The sequence below is a fragment of the Trichomonas vaginalis genome, chromosome III (genome assembly GCF_026262505.1).
Source record: "Trichomonas vaginalis G3 chromosome III, whole genome shotgun sequence".
NCBI classification, from domain to species: Eukaryota; Parabasalia; order Trichomonadida; family Trichomonadidae; genus Trichomonas; species Trichomonas vaginalis.
This window is the reverse complement of record NC_067205.1, coordinates 8,720,536-8,740,898: the sequence shown is the minus strand read 5'-3', so window position 1 is coordinate 8,740,898 and position 20,363 is coordinate 8,720,536. Positions and strand designations below refer to the sequence as shown.

At 31.6% G+C, this 20,363-nt stretch overlaps 7 protein-coding genes across 7 annotated transcripts, besides 2 other annotated features; 5 read left to right on the top strand and 2 right to left on the bottom strand.

Annotated features, from left to right (window-relative positions):
• Positions 1 to 1,821: 1,821 nt before the first annotated feature.
• TVAGG3_0666780 (structural constituent of cell wall) lies at positions 1,822 to 4,059 on the top strand (the record flags this gene model as incomplete). Its single annotated transcript, XM_001317893.1, has 1 exon — positions 1,822 to 4,059. One exon carries the CDS (start codon positions 1,822 to 1,824, stop codon positions 4,057 to 4,059), a length of 2,238 nt encoding a protein of 745 aa, XP_001317928.1.
• Positions 4,060 to 5,302: 1,243 nt separating this feature from the next.
• Positions 5,303 to 6,061, top strand: TVAGG3_0666770 ((trans)glycosidase family protein; the record flags this gene model as incomplete). The annotated part of the gene is made up of 1 exon (XM_001317892.1): positions 5,303 to 6,061. The coding sequence occupies one exon, from the start codon at positions 5,303 to 5,305 to the stop codon at positions 6,059 to 6,061; it is 759 nt and encodes a 252-aa protein (XP_001317927.1).
• A 150-nt stretch (positions 6,062 to 6,211) lies between these two features.
• TVAGG3_0666760 (glycoside hydrolase family 39) lies at positions 6,212 to 7,039 on the top strand (the record flags this gene model as incomplete). Its single annotated transcript, XM_001317891.1, has 1 exon — positions 6,212 to 7,039. The coding sequence occupies one exon, from the start codon at positions 6,212 to 6,214 to the stop codon at positions 7,037 to 7,039; it is 828 nt and encodes a 275-aa protein (XP_001317926.1).
• Positions 7,040 to 8,396: 1,357 nt separating this feature from the next.
• On the top strand, positions 8,397 to 8,621 carry TVAGG3_0666750 (uncharacterized protein; the record flags this gene model as incomplete). Its single annotated transcript, XM_001317890.1, has 1 exon — positions 8,397 to 8,621. The coding sequence occupies one exon, from the start codon at positions 8,397 to 8,399 to the stop codon at positions 8,619 to 8,621; it is 225 nt and encodes a 74-aa protein (XP_001317925.1).
• Positions 8,622 to 8,917: 296 nt separating this feature from the next.
• TVAGG3_0666740 (RNA recognition motif-containing family) lies at positions 8,918 to 13,753 on the bottom strand (the record flags this gene model as incomplete). Its single annotated transcript, XM_001317889.1, has 1 exon — positions 8,945 to 13,753. The coding sequence occupies one exon, from the start codon at positions 13,751 to 13,753 to the stop codon at positions 8,945 to 8,947; it is 4,809 nt and encodes a 1,602-aa protein (XP_001317924.1).
• A 118-nt stretch (positions 13,754 to 13,871) lies between these two features.
• Positions 13,872 to 13,909: a mobile genetic element.
• Positions 13,910 to 15,083: 1,174 nt separating this feature from the next.
• Positions 15,084 to 15,120: a mobile genetic element.
• Positions 15,121 to 15,344: 224 nt separating this feature from the next.
• On the top strand, positions 15,345 to 16,298 carry TVAGG3_0666710 (glycine-rich protein family; the record flags this gene model as incomplete). The annotated part of the gene is made up of 1 exon (XM_001317888.1): positions 15,345 to 16,298. The coding sequence occupies one exon, from the start codon at positions 15,345 to 15,347 to the stop codon at positions 16,296 to 16,298; it is 954 nt and encodes a 317-aa protein (XP_001317923.1).
• A 46-nt stretch (positions 16,299 to 16,344) lies between these two features.
• On the bottom strand, positions 16,345 to 20,241 carry TVAGG3_0666700 (helicase protein; the record flags this gene model as incomplete). The annotated part of the gene is made up of 1 exon (XM_001317887.1): positions 16,393 to 20,208. One exon carries the CDS (start codon positions 20,206 to 20,208, stop codon positions 16,393 to 16,395), a length of 3,816 nt encoding a protein of 1,271 aa, XP_001317922.1.
• Positions 20,242 to 20,363: the final 122 nt, after the last annotated feature.

The window sequence follows — 20,363 nt, the reverse complement described above, 5'->3', positions numbered from 1 at the left end:
CTTTCAATTTTCATATTGAAATTTTTAAGATTTTTTTCTGAAATAATAAGCAAGAATATCAACTTAAATAATATTAAATTCCATGCGTTAATTTCCCCTCAAAAGTCATTGACCGCCTCTCAATCTAGATTTTGTGAGTACTTTAGATCTTGTTATAGAGGTTTTGATAACGTGTATGTGTACGAAAATGCATTACAGTTCCATGTAGAATATATTGTGTTATGGGTAATCCCTAGATAACATATTTCTTAAATGCATTTTAACATCACTCGCTATCTGTTATCGAGGGGTTGTTTCTTCGAATTTATTTACAGTATTTTTAATTATAAGTTCACAAGGAGTTCATATTTAAGGCAAGTAGAATTGATTCATTTGGAATAATTATAATTTACCGGTAAAATCAGTAATATGAAGGATTGTAAATCATTCTGTAACACTCTGAGTATTAAAGCTTTTGAAGAGATCAAAACACAATGATAATAATTTACAATCTAATTTTTGTGTCTACAATGCATTGTATATTGTATCATTATGGAAAAGGTATCACCACACAAATTAAAAGTTCTCTATGCATTTGTTATAAAACTTTAATCTTTTACATTATATAGATAGCTTCAAGTTGTTAGCAATCAGTGAGATATGGAGCTTACTCAGCATTTTGGAAAGTCAAATATTGTTTTAATATACAATCTCAAAATTCATAATTGTAAGTTTTCTAAAGAAGCCTGTATGTATACTAGCATAAAATAATCTGTGATTCTTACTGGAATTGTGTGATAACAATACCATTCGGTGCTAATGTAATGTAAGGATGTCGGAATTGCCAAAATTGCAAATTGCTTTCATTATAACATTAGTATAAACGCCTAATTTAAGCATACAACACTCATGTTGTCTATCAGATTCAAATTTTGATATGATTATTTCGTTTAAAGTCATTATGCTTATATAGATCACTTATTAAGCATGTTGTATAATTCATGTATATTAGTGTTCTGGCATATAATGCAACTTTATTCATTCAAAACATTTTATTGGATAAATTTCACATTTCATTAATCCAATTTGTTATCTGTCATGTTTACTATTTAAATACATATGTTAAAGCTTAAATTAAATTTCCTATTCAAAATTTCAAAAATTTTCATATTGATCTATACCAATATTTTAAAAATACATATTTGTTTGCGCTTTTAAATTTCTATTCATTTCAAAATTTCAGAGAAATGTCTTCTCAAAACTAAATTCAATGTCTTTCAATAGATATGTGTCAACTTTATTTAGAGAGTTCTTTATAGTGGTTCTGGTGCAAAAGTGCTGGGAAACATACCCCAAGGTAAAAAACCTGATTTTTATCAAATTTTGATTATCAAATATTTTTAGAGTGGAAAACTTTGTTTCCTAGGTGATCTAATGATGGATAGTGTTTCTGCTATTCATAAAGAATGATACTTCACTCTCAATTTTTTTGCAGTAAATTTAGATGTATTGATTTGGATACTGTTTTAAGGTTAGTTTTTTCAATTTGATTGATTACTTTATTATCTGAGTAATATCTTCTTATTTTTTCTTGCATTTAGTGATAAAAGAGGTGTTACATACTCAGATGATAAGACAATTCTTAAATCTGCTCCAAAAGAACTCAGCGGAGAATACACAATTCTCTCTGAGTGTACAACGATTCAAGGAGGTACAAGGGTTGAACTAAGTCCATTCTACTTATGCAGAAATACGATTACGTCTATTATATTTGGCAAAGGGAGTTTGTTAGAATCTCTTTGTTATGGCTGTTTTTCAGAATCAGCATTAGTTACAGTGGATATGGGCGAGTGCACAAAATTATTAAAATTAAACAATAAAGCATTTTCTAACTGTCAAAAATTAAAAACAATAATAATGCCACCTTGTATCAAAGCTCTTGGTGCAGGCTGTTTCTTTTGCACTTATTCATTACAAAGGATAGATTTTCCTGATTCTCTTGAAATTATTCCTGGATGGGTTAGCACTGATTACAATGAATTCCAATCTTCAGGAATTACAGAAGTTTCAATTGGCCAAAACTCTAATTTAACTAATATAGGAACAGACGCATTTGCAGGTTCTAAATTAAAATATTTTACGATACCTTCGAAATTAAAAATGGTAGATGGATCTTGCCTCCAAGGTTGTCCAATTATTAGTATTAGTATTGATCGCAGAAATCCGTATTATACAACTGATGGAACTTCTATTTTTTCTGGATCGGATTCTTCAACTTTATTTTATGTAAGTTCGGCGCTTACTGGAACATATCAAGTTCCAACTTTCATCAAAAAGATTGGTAATTCTGCTTTCAGAGGTGGCAATATAAATAAAATTATTTTAACATCAAATGTGACAACTATTGAAGATTGGTGCTTTTGTGGCTCTCAAATAACAGAATTTACATTCACAGATCAAATTACATCAATTGGAACACGTGTGTTCTCAGGTTGTGTTAAATTAGCTTCAGTAACATTAAGCGAAAATATCAAAAAAATTCCTGGCTATATGTTTGCTGATTGTGGAAATCTTAAAAAAATCAACATTCCTCAAAATTTGACATCAATAGGTCCTGGAGCTTTATCAGGATGTTATTCGCTTAAATCAATAACACTTCCTAAAACATTGACAGAGCTTGGTGATGGAGCCTTCAGTAATACGGGTGAAATTAACATAACTTCTTTGAGTTCATCATTTTATTCAGAAACTTTCCTCACATATAAAGACAATAAAGAGACATTGATTTTATACACAGGATCAAATACTGACAATGATATTTCGATTATAAGTGACTGCAAAAGTATTGGTGATCTCACATTTTATAAGAAAAAACTTCGTGACGTTACTTTCCAGAGCGAAGATTCTGAAAACAACATATCTATTGGATATCAGGCCTTTCGCTTTTCTACTATTAGATCCATTATTTTTTCCCCAGGATTAGTCTCTATTGGGAAAAATGCATTCGATAGTTGCGGATCTCTGAAGAATGTTACATTCAAAGGAAACAAGATTAAATACATTCCAAACTACTGTTTTAATAACTGTCAAAATCTTGAACACATCACCCTTCCTTCATCAATTGAGAGAATTGGGGAGTATGCTTTCGCGTACTGTCCACTCATTAGAGATATTGGCATCTCTGGCATGACCAATCTGATTTCTGTTGGTGCTTATGCATTCTACTACAGCGGTCTCAGTTCAGCAAATCTGGCACACAGTGGCTGCACAGTTGACGTTAAGTCTTTTATGGGTTCATCAATTAAAGAACTAACAATTAGCTCTTTTATTCCTCAGCAGCTTTGTCAGTACTGCGTATCTCTGGAAAAACTGAACCTGAAGATCGGAGTCTCAGTGATTGGTCCATATGCATTTGATGGTTGCACATCTCTCCAGGGTTTCACCATTCCAAATACTCTCACAAGCATTCAGGGTTTTGCATTCCAGTCATGCATTTCTCTTTCCACCGTCTACATGGGTGGCAATTGCATTCTATCGAGAGTTGATGGTGGCTGCTTCTACGAATGCTTCAGTCTCACGGAAATCATATTACCTACAATGGATAACAAATATCGTTTTGAGAATGGCGCACTCACAGATTACGATCAAACCAATCTTATTGTCTTCCTTCCTTACAGTGGAGTCAAGAACTTCATTGTTCCGATGACAATGAAAACAATTAGTCAATGCGCTTTCATGGGCAGCCCATCACTTGTCAGAGTTTTCTTCAATGGCAAAAATATCCAGACGATAGACTACCAAGCATTCAAAGACTGCAAAAACCTCAATCTCGTCTTCTTCTCATCATCAAGCATCAAAACAATCGGAGACCAGGCTTTTGATGGCTGCAATCTTCTTCGCAAGTGCGGATCTTTCTCAGCTCCATCAAATGCTCAGAAGATCATTATTGAGCAAGGTAAGATTCCTTCAATTGCATTCAAAGATGATTGTGGTTTATCGAATTCTTGTAAGCATATCCAACATGTTGAAATTTCATCTTCATATTTATATCTTTTCAAAATAAAAAAAGAACATTTTTAGTTAAAGACTCGAAAAATTTTCCCTTGTTACTGAAGCCTTAATTAATTAAGTATTGGCAAACTAATACTTGTTTTTGTAAATTAATGAATGGTATAATTGAAAGTAATACACATAACAGTGTGTTAACAATTTTCCTTGTGCTAATCTTGATTTATTGGGAATCAATGAAAAAAATGATAATTTAATCAATAATGAGTAAGTGCTATTTTATTGATGATCTAAGATTGATTATTAATATATTAGATAAAAAATAATATATTTTCATTCATATTATCAAATAGAAATTTCTTTAAATTAAAATTACAAAAAAAATTCTGAAATATGATATATTGCGGTAGCAATTAATATCTGTTGATGAAATATAATATAAATTCACTATAAATGCTTAGTAAATATTCAAGATTTCAAAATTCAACTAATATATCTCAATAAATTTCAGAAACATCTCTTGGAATCAGGAGACCAGTGAAGTACTAAATGTTGCCCATATGAAGTTTCTTCGATAACGAAGGTAATGCTCCTCACCAGAGCTTCTCCCGTTCTACATGGATAAATTAATCAAGAGTACTACCTTAGATCATTTAGACTGCGAGTTATATGAAATTTAAAATTTAAAAGGAGCGTATTTTGAATCACCTCTCAAAAAAATGTCTGACAGTTCTTAACTTATCAATTTTATTGAATGGAATAATCAGATTCATGTATCTTTTGGAATAAATGCATACTAATGTATTTTATAATGCATTTGTTTTAGTATGATAAGAATCTGATCAATATTTCTCATTGAAAAATTTATTGAAAAAGTTCTTGATTCAATTCATCCATTGTTGAAATGCTTACTGACATATTTTAAATAAATTTATTCTTTTGTCAGTCAGAATTTGAATTCACAATATTTCAAATATCGGGTCATTTTTCTTTAATGCTATTTCAGAGCTTATTTGCGTTTTCTAGTTCAACAAAGGAAAGTTATCAATCTCAATATGGAATGTGCTTCCATCAAGATGAATTAAGAACACAAGATAATCAATGGAACTTTTCTGAAGTTGATTATATTCGATCAGCAGGAGCAGATTGGGTCCGAACAGATTATGCATGGGCATATATGGAGCCAAATGAAGGGTAAGTTGATTTTGGAACATATGATATCATTGATAATGCGTTCAAACCAAATAATCAGCATGTTCTCCCAATTTTTATTTCTGAACCATGGTGGTTTAAGAATCTAGATGAAAATATCAAAATGCAAAAGTTTGAAAATTTCGCAAGGAAATTTTTTACAAAATATCAAGATCATGGCTATATTGAATTTGAAAACGAACCTGATTTCAATCCAGATGGATCTTGGTTTATGAAGAAGATGGTTAAAGCAAAAGAAGTTCTTAATTCAATTAATAGTTCAGTCAAATTAATTCATGCAGGAATTGGTTTAGCAAATATGAACTGGTTTGATGAAACAATGAAAGTCCCTGGAGCTGTCAACTCTTTTGACATAATGGCGCTTCACCCTTATACAGATCAATTCATTAATTTTGGACAAATGAGAAGACTTAAGAATATGCTTGAAGGATGGCCAAGGCATATCAAAGAAAAATATGGTAAAGATGTTCCTCTATGGATTACTGAGATGGGAATGTCAACACCATACATTGCTTGGTATGATTATTACAAATGGATCTTGAATGTTAGTTCAAACATCCTCTTTGATGGTAAGATTCCAAACATTGCAATGTTTTTTGATGCAAAATTCAGCTCAGATGAATTTGGAATGAATCATCCTTATAATGTAATTCCTTCAACATTATCAGCAGTTTTTGGAAAGAAAGTCAAACAATTCAATCTTAAGACAATTAAAAACATTAAAGTTGAAGAATATCCTATCCTTTTCTTACCATTTGGAGAAATGTTCCCTTTGAACATATATGATGATGTTTTCGAATATGTTAAAAATGGAGGCACAATATATGTGAATGAAGGATATTCATTCTATTATACATGGTAATGGAATGAAACAAAGAAGAAATGCGAATACCCAAGCAAATGGCTAGCTGAGAACTATTCTAAAGAATGGAAATTCTGTATTGAACCAGATTGGAATGGAAAATATCATCCGAGACCAGCTGATCTTTCTCGATACCAAACAAATGGAAGGATGAATGATTATTATCCTTCAAATGGGTATTATACAGGATCTGGACAAAATTGGATTGATCGCTTCATTATTCCTTGTAATCAGGCTGAAGGAGATGAATTTATTCAAATCGTTGGCGTTAATGAAAATGAAAAATCAGGTGCAGCAATTATTCGTCCACATTCTAAATATAAAGGAAACATTGTAATTTCAACAACACATGTACATCCAAATACTCACAACTATGATAGTACAAATGAACAGGCTCGATCAGTTCCAATGCAGCACTTCTTATCTTATCATGCTGGTGTTGAGAAAGTTTTCTGGTACGAATTCCAAAATATAGCAATTGAATCTGATAAGAAATCAAATCTGAATCCAGAACACTTTTCCGGAATAGTAGAACCTGGACAGATACCAAAGAAAGCATTTTTAGCACATAAGGCAATGGTAAGAGCGATGCCTCCAACTTCTGTCATGGATAGTGATCTCAATTTCTCTCAGAATGAAGAGTGGGGTATTTTCCATTGGAAGCGAAATGATGGATTGGATGGTTGGTGTTTGTGGTCATTTGATGAACTACCAAAGTACATCTATTTTGAAGGTGAGATACATGATTCATTTGATTTAGTTGGAGATTCATTGAATTTAAACTATGGTTCTTCACTCACATTGACATGGGATCCTATCTATATTATAGGTCCCACAAAAGTGAATGTTAGTGACATTCCACCTCCTTCTAGAACTCCATATCCTTCACCTTCTGATAACACATCAAATACTATAAATCCAACTATATTTCTGATGAAAATTCTGAGAGAAAAGATAACAAAGGACATACTAAGGTAATAATTTGTATATTTGTAGCCGTAATAGTTATATTATTGATTATTGCTGCTGCAGTTGCTTTTATTTTAATCAAAAAGAGAAGATCCAAAAAATATGAAACTGAAGTTTCAGAAGTAGTTTTAGTTTAATTTTCTAACTATAAAAATATATTATTTTTATTAATTTTTATAAGATGATGAACTTGAGTAATTTTTTATTTTTCGAGATTTCAGCTAATTTCACAAATATTGATGTAAAAACAAGTAAATGTTGAGTTTTAAAGTAGAAAGATAATTTAGCAAACGATCTCAAATTTGAAATCCGCATTTTAACTTAAATTCGGCGAAATCAATTTGATACAAAAATTATTTTGACAATGATTTAAAAATCAGAGAAAAATGTTCTTGTGCATTTGCTATTATTCATCTGCTCTATTATAACATGAAGCTTTTATGAAATGAAACTGAAAGATGAATGAAATGATTAAATCAAAACGTTGCAAGTTGTTTTGGAAATGATGAAATATTCTTGATAACATCAATACATGCCTGCCCATTGGTGCTGTTGAAACTTAATTTATTCAGAGTAACAAATTTACGACTCAAATCTCAATCGCCAAACTCTAGCTGTAAATAGAATCGCACATGAAGAATCTGAAAATCCTGCTTTTCCTGATTGCGAATTCGTCAGTTAGTTCAGTGGTTATATCAATTTGAAACCTAATCAAGAATTTTGTACCTCAGGTGCTTATTTTATTGCAAGTAATAAAACCGATTTTTCAGTTGAAGCTAAGTTCAAGAATATACAAACTAAAAATTTTAATGGTCTGATCTCAGTCAACAATCCACTTGCAGTTACATTTAATGAAACTACAACAAGCAATGTCTATTCAAAAATCAAATGCCTTGACAAATCAGATGGATGCAAACTTCAAATTGCTTCGGTTTATCCATCAGAAGTTGGTTATTTCGAAGAACCAAAAGATGAATTTATTAATATACTTGATTTAAGATATTTAAGTTATTTTTCAACAAAGGCATCAGGATCATTTTCTAAAAAAGTAAAATATAATCTGTCATACAAGAAAGAAGATGATAATGATAAAACTATAGTAACATACAACAATGAAGTTTTTGTATATAAGAATATTAATCCATCTAAAAATAATAAAATTTATCTTGAAGTTAAAACAGAAGGATATGATACTTTATCTAATGCAACGGTATTTTCTACAGAATCACATTTTTCGATATCTGATGCTGATTATAACAAATTTAATGAAGAATATTATAAAAGTGGAAAGGCTAAGTTATCCATTGAAGGTGACGCTGTAGTGGAGTTTGAGAAGATAGGAGATCGACCATCAGGATCAGAGAGAATGCTCTTTGAAAATGATCTAGAAGTTGTTCTTCTTGGTCAAGATGCTGTTAAAACAGCAGATCAAGTCAAAGAAGACACGAAAAATATAGAGAAGAAAAATAAGAACTTTCCTGTATGGGCTATTGCTGTCATTGTTGTTGCATCTGTTTTTGTTCTTGTTATTATCATTGTCGTTGTTATTATTTGTGTTAAGAAATCGGGCCGCGTTTATGGCTCAGATTAATAATTATTATAAATAAAAATTTTATTATGTATAGAATTAAACTTCATTTAGTCCCTATATTGTGGCTAACTTTTGCTAACACTAAAATCAGTTTTGGTTGTAATTTCAAAAGATTCTGAATTTCATTTTTCTTGATATAATGATAACATTGACTTATTCGTTTCAAAAAGCCAATGCAATGATAAAAAACAGTCAATTCGCTTCTAATCAGAATTTTGAGACTAATTCAATACAAGATCTGCCAAATTTTAAGAATAATTCAAAGTTGAGTAAACAAAATCAAGCTAATATTTGTATTGTTAATAAATAATAAAATTTTTACATTAGTCAGTATAACTAGATGAGTACTCCGACTCTGATGCAGTATAACTTGATGTATATTCATCAGAGGAGTATTCTTTTGCAGCCTTTTTAGTTTGTGGAGGTGGTTCTTCAACAACTTTTGTGAGAACAGAAAGTCCTTCGTCATCATCGTCATCATCATCATAAAAATCAGAATTTTCTTCGTATCCTTCTTCATTTCCATCATCTTCCATTCCTGGATCATCGAGAAGAGCAGCTTCATCATCATCTTCTACTTCAATTTCTCTGCTCTTAACTGCAACTGGCAGAGAAACAGATGATTCTGAATCTTCATATTCAGAACTTACTTCTTTTTCTTTACTGTTTTTCTCTTCTTCTTCCTCTTTTTGTTTTCTTTCTTTTTCTTCTTTTTCTTTTTGTATCCTTTCTTCTTCTAATTTCTTTTCTCTCTCAAGTTTTTCTTGTTCTTCCTTTTCTCTTCTCTCTTTTTCTTCTTGTTCTTTTCTCTTTCGTTCTTCTTCTGCTTTTCTTTCTTTTTCCAAACGTTGCTGTTCTTCCAGTTCTTTTTGTTTCTTTTCTTCTTCAGCTTTCTTTTCTCTTGCAATTCGTTCTTCCTCTTCTTTCTTAAGCTTTTCAAGACGTTCTTTTTCTTTTCTTTCTTCTTCAGCTTTTCTCTCTTGTTCTTCTTTTTCTTTAAGAAGTCTTTCTTCTTCTAATTTCTTTTCTCTCTCTAAACGTTCTTTTTCTTCTTGTTCCTTTCGAATTCTTTCTTTTTCTTGTTCTTCTTTTTCTTTTCTTTCTCTTTCTAGTCTCTGCTGTTCTTCCAGCTCCTTTTGTTTCCTTTCTTCTTCTGCTTTTCTTTCTCTTTCTAAACGTTCTTTCTCTGCTTTTTCTTTAGCAATTCTTTCCTCTTCTTCTTTCTTTTCTTTTTCTAAACGTTGTTGCTCTTCCAACTCTTTACGTTTTCTTTCTTCTTCAGCTTTCTTTTCTCTTGCAATTCTTTCTTCCTCTTCTTTCTTAAGTTTTTCAAGACGTTCTTTTTCTTTTCTTTCTTGTTCTTCTTTTTCTTTACGAAGTCTTTCTTCTTCTAATTTCTTTTCTCTTTCAATTCTCTCTTTTTCTTCTTGTTCTTTTCTCTTTCGTTCTTCTTCTGCTTTTCTTTCTCTTTCTAATCTCTGCTGCTCTTCAAGTTCTTTCTGTTTTCTTTCTTGCTCCTCTCTTTCCTTCTTTTCTTTAGCTAATCTTTCCTCTTCTTCTTTCTTTTCTCTTTCAATTCTCTCTTTTTCTTGACGAATTCTTTCTTTTTCTAATTCCTCCTCTTTTTCTTTTTGTATCCTTTCTTCTTCTGCTTTTCTTTCTCTCTCAAGTTTTTCTTGTTCTTCTTTTTCTATTCTCTCTTTTTCGGCTTTTTCTTTAGCAATTCTTTCTTCTTCTAATTTTCTTTCTTTTTCCAAACGTTGCTGTTCTTCCAGCTCTTTCTGTTTCTTTTCTCGTTCAATTCTCTCTTGTTCTTCTTTTTCTTTAAGAAGTCTTTCTTCTTCTAACTTCTTTTCTTTTTCCAAACGTTCTTTTTCTTCTTGTTCTTTACGAATTCTTTCTTTTTCTTGTTCTTCTTTTTCTTTTCTTTCTTGTTCAAGTCTTTGCTGTTCTTCCATCTCTTTTTGTTTCCTTTCTTCTTCTGCTTTTCTTTCTTTTTCTAAACGTTCTTTTTCAGCCTTGGCCAATCTTTCCTCCTCTTCTTTCTTTTCTTTAGCAATTCGTTCTTCTTCTAATTTCTTTTCTCTCTCTAAACGTTCTTTTTCTTCTTGTTCCTTTCGAATTCTTTCTTTTTCTTGTTCTTCTTTTTGTTTCCTTTCTTTTTCAGAATTTTCTTTAGAAATTCTTTCTTCTTCACTAATTTCATCATTAGTGTTAAATTCAACATTAATAAATGTTGTACAGAGTTCTTTGTGTTTCGAAACTAATTCAGAATTACAATCAATATCTCTTTCTATTCCAGACATGTAAATTGCAAGTTCTTTTCTCATGTCGTAGTATTTAGATTCATTCAACGACTTCTCAACAACAAAAATAAAGTTAGGAACAGAGAAATTATCCTGTAAACTGTTATGTGTAAATTCAATTACATTCGATAAAAGTGACAACTGTTTTTCATTTTTATTTTCAGCCAAATTCATCAAAGGAATTGAAAGGGATCTAATTACAGCTCTGCTTGAAGCGAAGTCCAATTCATCCTTGTATTCATGTATAGCTATCATCAAAGAAGATAATTTCATTTGATACAATTCTTCCCTTATAAAAGTAACAATTAATTTTCTTTTGATTTCTTGATTTGAACAGATTTTAATTGCTAATTCGAAATTCCTTTGTTTAACTAAATGATTGACTAATAAACTAAAGTCAACATCACTGTAGTTTTCTATTATTTCCTTGATTTCATTAGGATAATAATAATTTAAGTAAATTGAATAGTTTACAATAACCATTTTTGTAAACTTCAATTTTTTATCTTTTTTAAGTAATTCATGTATTAAACATCCTTGGGCATGAAAACCATCGATATTTTCCAAAATAAAATCTAAAGAATTTTGGTAATTTTCCAGCAAAAAAGTGACAAAATTTTGTTTGTCAATTTCCAAAATTCCCAAAGAATTTTTTGCAATTGCCAATAAAAGATTTTCATTTTCTTGGTCTTTAAATCTTGACTGCTTCAACAAATACGGCATTGGAGATTCTCTTTCCATTATATAGTTCTTTAAAATTACATCGTAATCCCCGCAATTTAACAAAATAAATTGTTTTGCATTTTTGAAGTGAAAACTCAAAATTAAAGGTAACAAATTCATTTTGAATTTTGCAGATAAATCCATTGTCAAGATGCTCATGAGTGTTACTTCTCTCATGTCTGGTTCAACATACTCTTTCGTGAATATGTTTCGCAAAACAAAATCTAAAAGAAAAGTTGGAATTTTCACAATATTTTTCGATATGATTTCTTCTGAGACTTTCCATAATCTGTCAGTCGATTTCACGTTCAAACAACTTAATACATATAATATTGCTGTTAAAAATGTAGAAATATCAAAGGGAATGTTGTTTTCTGACACAAAAAGTGACAAATTTCTTAAAATTTCGTCAACTTCTTTTCCTTTTGTTATTAGTTTGAACAAGAATGGAAATCTGTTTTCCTTTGATGATGAGCAAAGCCATGAAATGATTTCTGACATCTGAGAAATCGAAATTTTTGAAATTGATAATAAAATTTTTGAAATTGTCTCGAAATCATCAATGGAACTCAAAGTTTTGATTGCTGATAAGTAGTCATTGAGTTTGTAGGCGTAAATTCTTGCAGAAAGCCAAGGTTTGTTATTTTCATAAGAATATTCCAAAATTTTGTTTGGATTTGCAAATTTTGAGGGTAAACTAAGTATGAAATCATCAACATTTGCGATGTTTTTGGAAAATTTTATGACATAATCAAAAAATTTTTCATTAACAAAGAAAAATTGTTGTTTCGGATCATTTTCAACAATCTTTGTAACAAACAACTCCATTAGACCATATTCTTCGAAGATTTTCATCGCATAATTAATCATATATTCATTCATGTTCAATTCTCTGGACAAATCGATCAAATACGTGATCAATTCATCAGCCTTGTCCTTATTCTCCTTTAATTTGTTGCGAATGTCCTCATCCAAGAGAGGAGATAATTCTTTTTCGATAATTAAACTCCGCATTTCGGTTCCTGATGGTAAATCAATGCCTGCTGTTTCATCTCCGATTGTTGCAAGCCTGCAAAGTGCTAAAGCGCCACGAATATCGTGCATTAACCTTAATTGGTCCATTTTATCAGAAAAAGTATGGAAATACAAGGTCCAAATTGCGTCATCAGCTACGACACCTATGTTTTCGGATGTTGTAACGAGTTTTCCTTTGACGTCGATAAAAGATTCGAATCTTCTGTTTTGATTAAACATAAATACGGTGCAAGTAAGGTCAGAATAGACAGCAACAAGTATAGATTGCGATAAGAAACTCATGTAAATCGGTTTCTGTTGAATTGACTCAAAACAAATGAATTCTGGTTTAATTGAGTTAATTGCGCAGATTTTATAGATAACGACTTGATCCTGTGTACCCAATGCAACATATAATGTCTCAGAATCAGTAAGGTATAAGGCAGGAATCGAGTTTTCGAAGGGTAACTCGACAATAATTGAAAAATCGTTTAGAACTTGCGCGAGAATGAATTTTGAAGGAAATGAGATTCCTACAGTTCCATAGTATTTGCTGGATAAGCACGAAGACTGTGTGGCCAAGCCAGAGTAATTTTCGGAAGATTTAAAAATTGGAGGAATGATAAAATGCAGAGGAGTAGTTGCGAAACTGCATATCTTAATTTCTTCAACTGATGCTCCAATGAAACTGTTTTTCATTACGAATTTTATTAATTTTTTTGCTTCATCTACAGCGATAATGCAGTCATCTTTGAGGAAGAGTATGTGATTTAATGATTTTCCGGTAACCCTGTTTAATGTTTTCCAAATTTTGCGTTCAATTAAATCAAATATTACAATACTTCCACCATTAAATGAAACTGCACCAAATGTATGAGCTCCATTTAACGCAATATCAATGGGAAAAGAAGTTATTGTAAATGGTTTGTTGAATGTATCGTTTACGTCTTTAATTGCATCAAATATTTTGATATAGCCATCAACATCGTAATAAAAGAAGATATTATCATGTATTGCAATATTTTTGATTGGATGTTCTATGAAAAGTCCTTTGATTTCACGTTTTAAAAAGAAACTTTTCTTCAACATCGAATTTTTGACAATTTCGAAAAACGCGATCGGACAAAAAGTGACATTTTAGAAAATATTTCAATTTTATTTCGGAAATAGTATGGATATATTTAGGATATTTGAATTTTTATAATAATGTTGTTAACAGAAATTCATCAAAAGTGACACCTCAGAAAAGCTAAAATATTGAATTTTTGGAACTTTTGATAGAGCACGTTTTTAAATATTAATTAAAGTAAATGTATATTTTGTAAAGATTCTTTTTAATAAAAAATAAAATTTTGAAGAAGAACACAAAATCTTCTGAAAAATAATATCACATAAACTCATATTATTTTCTAATATATAACTATTTTATATAAAAATCAAATTCAATGATCTTAAAAGCGAAGGATAAACCTCAAAATTTACGAATATAATGAGTGGGAATATAATGCTTATCTATCATAAAACCATATGAAATATCAATTTTTGCTTTACGCCTAATTTTTGACGACAATTAGCAAAAAATGTTAAATGTTAACACTCAGTCCATTTGAATATGAAAAATAAAATTGACTTTGATTAAATGTTTTTATTTATCATGCAATTCTTCTTGCGACCAAAGATTTGAATAAAAGTTCAAAAAAAAAGATAGCTTAAAAAATAATATACGGTAGTGTTTACTAATAGATGAATAGTATATAAATTCTATTAAAATGGATTTGATCCAAAAAAATATAAAACCAAAAATAATTGTTATAATTTAAATGAAGAAGTAATTTAAAACGATTTTATTTATGATCAAATTTTATATATTTTTTTGGATCAAATCCATTTTAATAGAATTTATATACTATTCATCTATTAGTAAACACTACCGTGTATTATTTTTTAAGCTATCTTATTTTTTGAACTTTTATTCAAATCTTTGGTCGCAAGAAGAATTGCATGATAAATAAAAACATTTAATCAAAGTCAATTTTATTTTTCATATTCAAATGGACTGAGTGTTAACATTTAACATTTTTTGCTAATTGTCGTCAAAAATTAGGCGTAAAGCAAAAATTGATATTTCATATGGTTTTTATGAAGATAAGCATTATATTACTCATTATATTCGTAAATTTTGAGGTTTATCCTTCGCTTTTAAGATCATTGAATTTGATTTTTATATAAAATAGTTATATATTAGAAAATAATATGAGTTTATGTGATATTATTTTTCAGAAGATTTCATTCTATATGCCTATGAAAAGTACTCTCAAAACTAACTTTTTCCTAATTATAATTAAATCTAGAATATTGTATTATGCTTAGTATTATTTCGTTTTTCTCATTCAATTTAGAATTTACAAATGTCAAAAAATTGAGAGCTGTCACTTTTGATGAATTTCTGTTTATTACAATAAAACTGAAAATGACTAAAATTCATATAAAATTTCGATTTCAGAAAAAATATTTGATTAATCATAAAACCAAGTGAACAGAATTAACTATGATGCAATCCAATGCTTAATTAATATATTTTAAAGTGTTTTTTATGCATCAGAATTGAATTGAAAATAATCGTCCGGGGAACTGGAACTAAATACCCAATACCTGTGAATTTTAAATATAATAACATATCATGAATCAATGGGTATTAAATAATACAAATAAGGGCACTAATAAAGCAACAACAGTTGGAAATACAACTGTTTTTCAGTATCCTTGCGATTCTAATAATGATTGCACTTTTTATAATGCAGTTTTATCGCCTGGACTTTATAAACTTGAAGTTTGGGGTGCGCAAGGTGGTGGAAGCTATCATGATGGAGCTTGGTGCCCTTCTAGAGGAAAAGGCGGTTATTCCGTTGGTGCAATGTCATTATACAAGGAAACTTATGTTGCCGTTTTTATTGGTGGAAGAGGCCAAGATGGTGTGAATCCCACAATATCAGTTGCATTAGGAGGGTATAATGGCGGAGGGAGCTGTATAATGTATTCTGGTGATGGCAGTGATGATACTGGCGGTGGTGGGGGAGGTGCAAGTGATATTAGAATCAATGGAATTGATCCCAAAAATAGAATTATAGTTGCTGGAGGCGCAGGAGGAAATGGATTTGATACAGGATATTTTAATCTTCAACCGTATCCATATGGAGGTGGATTAGTCGCATCTCCACCTGTTGGAAAAAATGTACAAGGAACACCTGCTTCCCAAACAACTGGATATTCCTCAAGCGGTCAAGGACAGACTGCTACTTCGTATAGTGAAATGATGTTTGCAGGAGGTGGTGGAGGAGGTTTCTTTGGCGGTTTCACCATAAAAGGTAGTTGTGGAGGCCAAGGAGGTGGAGGTTCTGGCTATATTGGAGGTGTTACATCATTTGGAGATATAACAGCTTTATCCAAACCAGGAAATGAAAATATGCCACTCATAGATGGAAATGGAGTTGGCAATAGTGATCATGGTAAAGCCAGAATAACTCTTCTTTTTAGCCTCCCAGTTTTAAACAAACAAAGGATTTCGTGCATGCAAATTTATTTCTGTAGAAGTAATATTTTTCAAGTATTTATTTTCACTTTATTTTTATCTTAATTTTTTTCTTTTGATTGTATCAAAATTGAATTAAAAATGATCGCTTATAAAAAGTAAATATTTTAATAATAAAAATAATAAAAACAAAAAAAATCTAATATACATGAAGTTCATCATCAAATGAATAAAGATCAATCAGAGCATTGAAGCAGCTAGACTGGTTCGAGAGAACAACCATTGAACTCTCTTCTTCTCCTCTTGTTAAGTAAGAAAAGTCAAATTTTGCATCTCCAGGGTTAATTTTCTTTTTCTCAACAACTTTTTCAACACTGGCGTAATGACCAATTTGAATTCTCTCTCGCGAGAACTTGTAGTTCAAATCCTTGAATGTTCTTCTTATGTAGCTTTTGCATTTGTCTTCTTTCAACACGCAATTCACAATTTTGTGGTAATTTGGTGTTGTGAAACCAAACATTTCGTATCCATCGAATTGAGGACACGACGTCTCTTGTTTCATCTCGATTTCGGATCTGTACATCTCCCAACATGAATCTGGTGTATCCCCCTCAAAAAAGAACCTCTTTTTATCTTCGAGACACTCGATAATGAACTTCGGCTTCATTTCGCGGATCTCTACCCTGCAAGTAACGAAGACGAGCTTCTCAAATGAAAGAAGACTTGGACAGATTACGCTTACCCTGTATCCGTCGAAGAAACAAGCAATATCATCGCAATAATCAGTAAGTTTTCCGAGATTTTCAAGCATAATCATCGCGCTTAGCCTGATCGGAAGCAATCGCTCCAAATTCTGGCCATTGTATTCGAATAATATCTTACCGGAATGATTATTCGCCAAAAGTTCGGATTTGAGCCTCTGTCTGAGCTTTATCTCGCTTAGATTGTCATTCAAGCAGATTATAAGCGTTGGAGATACGTAGGAATTTGAGAATCCATGCTTATCTAAAGCTCTGAAGAATTCCCAGTCCTCTGCGCATGTTCCAGCGATATCTTTCGAAAGATTACGGATTCTTTCGAAGTCTGAGAGCCTTTGTTTGACTAATGTGACCTGATATTTCTGAAATCGCTCTGGGAAGGCCGCTGCGATCTCCTTTCGCTTGTTCAAGTCTGTTTCTGTACAAAACCGGAGCATTGACTGCAGGAAATGCAAGGATTGCTTCGAATCAAGGTAATTATTTCCAACTGCGTTCAAAAAGAGCTGATGGTTTGGATATCCATAGGTGATTAATGTTTTGTACATCGATCTCATCTCTTTGACACCGATTTCTCCCAAATACGATTTTTTGATTCTTCTGTAAATAAATAAAACAAGTCTAACCATATATGTCTTGATATCATAAGAGCCTTTATATTCCGAATCTCGTCCGAAATTTATTACACCTTTATCGTAAACGGTTTTTATCAATTTTATGTCATCTTCGTACGACCAATTAGAAGTAGGCGGTAAAGGTGTCTGGGAAGGCTTCTTGTATATGGTGAACTTGCTCTCCACGATGTCCTTGACACATGACGCCAGTTCAAAACTGTAAACCATTTGTCGATTTCCGATCATTTTCTCAACTTCTTTGACTATTTCGGGAGAAATAGGGATTGACTTCATGCCTGGAAGCTCTTGGATATACTTACAAGCGGCAGGAACTTTTCCGGTCGATCTGAGCTTGTAATAACAAAATTGGACGATTTGTTGGATTTCTCGTTTATATCTGGTTATGTTTACCTTATCAAAATCACGCATTCCGAAGTTCATCGCATGAAAAACAGCTTCTTTTACGTTATGAACGTTCCAAAAGCCATCTTTGTTTTTAGAGCCATAAGTATCTTCAATTTGCTCGGATTCCTTCTTTTTCTTACTACGTGTCTCATGTTCTGTCTCTGATTCTGAGTCATTTTGCCTTTCATCTGAAGATTTTTCTTTTCTCTTCGAATCTGAACCGAAACTATCATCTCTAAGCTCTACACGACCCTTATACTTGGTCATTGGTACCTTCGGAGTCTTCAAAATCTTAGAATAAGGTTTAATTGTGAAAATTTGCTTCCAAAACTCTTTGTTGTTTGAAAAATCTCCATCCAATTTCGGATATTCCATTTTTGCCGACTCAAGAATGATTTGTTCGGTAGTTATAGGAGATTTCAGATCATTTGAGCAAATTTTGATGTCTGGGAGATGTGCAGTGCAATATCTGAGTATTGCATTCAATCTTCTGAACTTTGGAGTGTCTTCATCCAAAATTTTTTCGATTGTCAAATTTGTATATTGAAGAATTTGGGATTGGAACGCGAAATCAGTGGCATATGCAGTGAGGAGTCTGATTCTCTTCAATCCAGTCCATTTCTTCTTCGATCTGAACATAAGAAGGCTGCAATAAGAATCATATGAAATTAAAACAGTTGGAGTAATGGTCGTAACAGCATCTTTGTAGTTGCTTTCGTCTATAACGATCGGCATGTTCGTTGTTTGCTGCCAATCTCGTATTTTTTCCCAAGGAATTTTTTTATTAATTTTTCCTTTAACAATTGTTTTAATTCCATAAGATTCCAATCCGAATTTCACCAGTACAGATGAATCCGCGTCTTCTGTAATGATAACGATCCTTTCTCCTGCGTATTCTTTTGATTTGATTAAATTTGCCAAAACAATCATCTTCGCTGAATGGTTATTAGTTGGTATTGATAGTATGTAGTTGCCCGCCTTAACGCCATCAACAATGATCGGATGGTGGCATGCGGAAAGTAAATCTGACGCAATGTCGTGTAAATCAGCGGCATCGTACTTCCCGGAGATCAGTAATTCCTTGGATTTGTTCAATAGATGGATATAAACTGAAAATTCGTATTCTGACATAGGACATAAAATATTTGTTTCAGAAGCATCGTAATAAGGATTGACTGAAGGGTTTTTGGTACCTTCTATCGATCCTAGTAGTTTTGGGAGGTCAGTATCCGTGGAATTAACGAAAGAACTTGACAATGAAATATAAATATGTTGATCTGTAAAAGAACTTGGTACTTTTATCTTCATTAATGAGAATATGTTCTTTATGTCTTGTTCCTTCATGTTTGAAAGGTCGGAAGAGCATAAAATGCAACTAAAATGAGAAATTTTTTCAAAAATTTTGCAAAATTTCTTGGTATCTTTCGTTTTTGAGCCGACTTTTGTGACCACAACCGTCGACCATGCAACTTCGTGTGGTAAATATTTGAGTTTTTTCTTGAAAAACTTCTTTGTACAAATAAAAACGTTGAAATCATCAGCTTTTTGAAGATCTTCGGTCACCCAGTCCGACAAATCGCGAGAGAACTTATTTTTCGAGCTAACTGAGATGATAAGCTTCGAATATTTGTGTATCATTCGACTTAATTTCGCTGCTTCCTTTTGTGAGCAAACTATCAAGGAAGGAGGAACGTTCTTGTGGTTCTTGTGTAAAGCAATGATGGATCCTACAATTACTTTGTTTCTAAATTTTGAATTTTCGCTATAAAATAAAGAACATAAGCCATTTCTCCATTTATTTACGATAGACGCGATCATTAATGATTGGTGTTCATCAAACTTGCTTTTTATCTTGATCGTTTTGTCGTAATCTGTTGGAGGAAAACTGAAATTTTTGCAAAACTTCGATCTCATTAATTTGCGACGTTTATATGTTTTCTTTTCTGTTTCTTCCTCTTCTTCTGAATATTCTCTTTCATCTGAATCGGATACTTCTTCATCATTTTCTTCATTTTGTTCCTCATTTTGCTCTTCTCCTCCTGAAGAATTATCTGAGTTTTTCTCTGAATATGATTGATAGTAATGATCTGATGATTGCTCTTCATTTTCCTCTGAATCTTCATTTTGATTTGATTTTGAAGTACTTGAAGCAGATGCATCAGAGTAATATTGACCTTCTGAATCGCTGTTGTTTGTCTCTTCCGGAGCTGTATCAGACTTATTGCTTTCGGAATCAGACATGAAAATAAAGCGAAATCAGAAGTAAGAAAAAAAAAATCCTATGTTCATTAAAAAAATTTAAAAATTGATTAATTCTTCATATTTGTATTTGTTTAATTTAATGTTTTATTGAATGAAAAACGATTATCGAAACTACGATAGGAATAGAATTAAAA